Source organism: Lolium rigidum, chromosome 7, assembly GCF_022539505.1.
Source record: "Lolium rigidum isolate FL_2022 chromosome 7, APGP_CSIRO_Lrig_0.1, whole genome shotgun sequence".
Lineage (NCBI taxonomy): Eukaryota > Viridiplantae > Streptophyta > Magnoliopsida > Poales > Poaceae > Lolium > Lolium rigidum.
Window position 1 is genome coordinate 80534814 of NC_061514.1, and position 3992 is coordinate 80538805.

General features: G+C 46.7%; 1 protein-coding gene across 1 annotated transcript; it reads right to left on the reverse strand.

Annotated features, from left to right (window-relative positions):
* Positions 1-306: 306 nt before the first annotated feature.
* Positions 307-3442, reverse strand: LOC124678860 (non-structural maintenance of chromosomes element 3 homolog). Its single transcript, XM_047214715.1, has 7 exons — positions 3398-3442; positions 3051-3303; positions 2766-2918; positions 2575-2680; positions 2380-2494; positions 561-619; positions 307-461 (listed from the first exon to the last, which is right to left on the reverse strand). The coding sequence occupies exons 1-6, from the start codon at positions 3440-3442 to the stop codon at positions 587-589; spliced, it is 705 nt and encodes a 234-aa protein (XP_047070671.1). The 3' UTR covers positions 307-461; positions 561-586.
* Between the last annotated feature and the right edge of the window lie 550 nt (positions 3443-3992).

Below are 3992 nucleotides of genomic sequence, written 5' to 3' on the forward strand. Positions count from 1 at the left end.
CCAAGCCTCCAAGGACTTCAGCGAAGCAAAGCTTGACAATCAAGGCCCAGGGAAACGACCAGGCTGGGCTTCAATTGAGCCCACTACAGGCCAGGGGTTAGGGTTACTGGCACAACTTGCCACTGCTTTAAGCCTGGCAATAGAAGACAACATGTGCGTTTCCTAAAAATATGGACAATATGTGCTTTGTTTCCACGGCTCAGAGTCTGAGACGAACCGGCAAAGAATGATGCAAACACTTCATGAAGATCTGAAGCTCCATTTAACAATGAAAGGACAGACAGATGAAGCTCGTATCATGTTTGTTCAGATCCAAAGTATCAGTCTATCCTAGTTGAGAGGCACACCATCTCCGATCCTATACAAACAAGCCCTTAAACAAGCCTCCGCCAAGTCCCTACAAGATGACTCCTCGCCATGATTGGAGTCTCGCCACCTTGTACAAATCAGCTTAGGCTGGCCTGAAAGATAAATCCACGAAATTGGTCGGTGGTTATGCCTAAAGGTAAAGGATAAGGCATATCATTTTGTTCAGAAAGGACAGAGGTGAAGGGAAATGCCTGCTGGTTGTCACTTCGTATCCACTTCACTCTGCTGTACCAGCACTTGTGCCCACAACCTAATCCATGGCAAAAATATGATTGTTCAAACCTCAAACAGATCAAACAGTCTTCTGCAATTTAATTTCTGGTGGACTCTGACATGGTCTAATTCTAAAATGGCACCGACATTCAGGAGGGAATTTGCCTACCCCTGCCAACTTGTTTTTACGAGCGACAGGTTATTGTTAAGGAAATAAATTATGCATAAGAATTTGCTACCGGCTGTACTAAGACTATTAAAAACAAAGAAATCCTACTAATGAACTAGTTGTAGCAGCAACAAGCAACTCTAATATGTACAAAACGCTCATGTCAGGTAATCTTAAGAGTTCTTTTACAGTACCAGTAGGGTGGCATAGACCACTCCTCGCCTATTATCTAACATACCAATTTGTTCGTACTCCAGCATTAGAAACATGGAGTACCATGCAAATTATTGGGGAGTGCCATGATCCAAAGGGTAAAATGGTACTGAAAGAGATCCTGTAGCGCCAGTAATGCAATGCTTGTTACCAGAGTTCCACCAGGTTAGTTTTATGGGGCTGTGCAGGGACCCATCGTCCGCAGGGTGGCTTGAGGCGGTTGGTCCTAGCAGTGCACGATGCAGCGACAGGGGTGGTGCAGTGCCTTGTGGAGCCTAATGCACTGCATAGAACATTGGGCTGCCCAAACGCACCGTCACGCCAAAGTCGTCGCTGATTGTCTGACATTGATGGTTACTGAATGTTGTACATTCATTTTCTGTATGATGTGCTTGCTTATGGACACATTAGGAAAGAGAACCTCATGGAAATTCTGTGGTATATGCTTTACAGTTCACAGCAAATTCAAATGAAATATAAACACATTTTTTTCTTGCACCTAATTGCTCCATAGGGAATTCGATCATGAAGATCCCTGTTGAATCATCCTAGCTTGGAATTACATAACAGCTAGTTGTCAATTGTACTGGTGAATAACTAAATATCTGGTGGCAAGAGCCAGAATATAACCCTGCAGACAGATGCAGACCTAGCACCGACAGAGGTTTTGTCGGCACTGGAGAAGGCAGAGGATGTGGAGAGCGCACAGGCCTCCAAGCCAGCATCCAGGTTGGCGAGTCAAAGGAGCACTTCAAAGGCTGGCTGGCCTACCCAGCTCAGATCATGCAAAGTCAGCAGCAGTGAAGACCAGCGGGCAACCACAGCCGATGGCAGCGACATACGTGTTTGTGAAGAAGAGAGGAATGGAGTGCAAATGTGACCTAGCAGAAGGAGTAGTGTGCTAGTAACGGCGGAGAAAAGCACGGTGCCAACTTGAAGGATAGGAGAAATCGTGTAATATGTAGTCCCGCAAAAAAATCAGAAAAGGGGAAAAGGGAATATCTAAACTATCCCTAAGAAATCAGACGTGTGATATGGTTTGGTGCTTTCAACCTTTTATTACAAGTACAGAGTACCATAAGAACTCTCAATCTTAATCATGAGCCATCGCACTATGTAAAATCCCAGAGCTGGTTGATACATGTTAAAGTTAAGCATGTCTATGGTAAAGTGGAGCTGGGATGAGATACCTAAACATGACCATGTCTGAAGATATCGTTTTCAGGATACTGTAGTAGCTTTTTTTAACAAATACTGTAAAGTGTTTACTGTTGCACACTACCACACAATGGACAACAAGAACTGTGACAGGACGGTATGGCTTCGACAGGTAAAGGTGATGCATTATTTCTCTCATAGGAGACCAAGCAAGAGTTTTGCTAGTACTATGCATACATGTTGAGGGCTATACATACCTGTGAAATGTATTCTTTAAGCTTGGAACTGATGGATTCATCCAATGCCCTCTCCGCAAGCTCATAGCTCATGAAATGGCCTTCTGGACCAGCAATTTTCTCCTTGAGCAAGTACCTGGGCAAAGATACTACATCAAACACAAATATCTCCAATGAAATACAGATTCTGCAACACACGCTGAAGGTACGACCAACCTTTGCTGCACTAGCAGTTCAAGCGCCTGCTTGTTGTTTCCTAGAAGAGGGTGGTTCTCATCATTCTCATTTAAGCCCAGCCGTTTGAGCTGATGCCAAAGGTCCTCTGAAACGTGATTGACACAGAATTCAGAACCATCGAACGATAAAACCTCCTGACATGTGGCCGGTAAAAGAAACATGATCCCAACCTTCGGTGATCTTGCCACCGGCGACATGAACAATGCTTATGACAACAAAAGCGAAGCCAGACAGATGGGCACGCTCCTTATCCTCGACATACTTGCTGTACACCTCAGGTTCCAGCTTGCTTACCAGGACGTAGCTCTTCGCATCCACGTTGCCTAAACAAGATCCAATTCATCGCAGGTCATTGTATAGCTGAACAAAATTCTAGCGCGTTTAAAAAATGGTCAAGCAAAGATGCTGGCTGCCGTCGTGGAAGGGGGAACGGAGAAAACAAGAAGCGAGCTTACTGAGCTGCTGGGAGGATGTGCGTGCGGAGCGGTTGGACGGGGCGCGCGTCCTCTGGAGCTCCCTCATCTCGTAGCCGAATGTGGCGGCGAGCCTGTCCCCGGCCTCCTTGATGACGAGCGCCGGGAGCCCGCGCTGGCGGTAGTTCTTGGTGATGATCTGGGTGAGCTCCTCCCGCTTGATGGGGCAGCCGGAGGTCTGGTGCGTCTTGAAGAGCACGTAGCGCATCACCTCCGCCACCAGTTTGTCCTTCTCCTGCAGGGGCGCGGTTTGGGCGGGTCAAAACGTCAAACACCTTGCGTGCGGAGGTCCCGGATTGGGAAACGGGCAGGACGGATGCGTGGTGTACCTCCGTGGAGATGTCGATCTGGGCGAGGTCGTCGTTGGCTGCCATCCAGTCGAAGAACGGCGAGGAGCACGGAGCGGCGATTAGGGGGGTAGAGCCCGGAGCAGAAGAGCCCTAGGTTCGCAAGGGCAGGGCGGATTTCGTGGTAGAGTAGCGGGCGAGAGAGGGAGCGGGAAACTGAACCGGACGGATGCGCGCGCAACCTTTTGGAAGGAATTGGCACCGCCGAGCCGAGTCGAGCAAACACATTGCATTTTGTTTTTTCACTTGCGGTTTTTTTTTCTCTGATCGTGTATAGTATTCTTCATTTCAAATCATGTTTTTTTAGTGCAAATGGACAGGATTCCGATGGCCAAAAACGACGTCGCACTAGGAAGATTATACATGAGCTATATACATTGATGGCGACATTGATGAACGTTTCTTCGATAAACAAATCCGTCTCTAATAATCTTGAGCATACCTATTTTACCTCCTCTAGCTGAAATTCTCGAACCAAAGCCATGTACAATGCAAAGTGCCTAGCGAATTCTTATGAAATTAAATTAAGTTTTTTTTACCACGGGTGATTACTTATACAAAATAGATGATTAATTAG

What these genes read in the sequence shown, in the direction of transcription:
- LOC124678860 (XM_047214715.1), bottom strand. Translation starts at nt 3,442, where the DNA reads ATGGCAGCCAACGACGACCTCGCCCAGATCGACATCTCCACGGAG. An exon ending in AGATCGACATCTCCACGGAG is followed by an intron (nt 3,304 to 3,397) that starts GTACACCACGCA and finishes GCGCCCCTGCAG; the next exon opens with GAGAAGGACAAACTGGTGGC. An exon ending in TTAAAGAATACATTTCACAG is followed by an intron (nt 620 to 2,379) that starts GTATGTATAGCC and finishes GCCATGGATTAG; the next exon opens with GTTGTGGGCACAAGTGCTGG.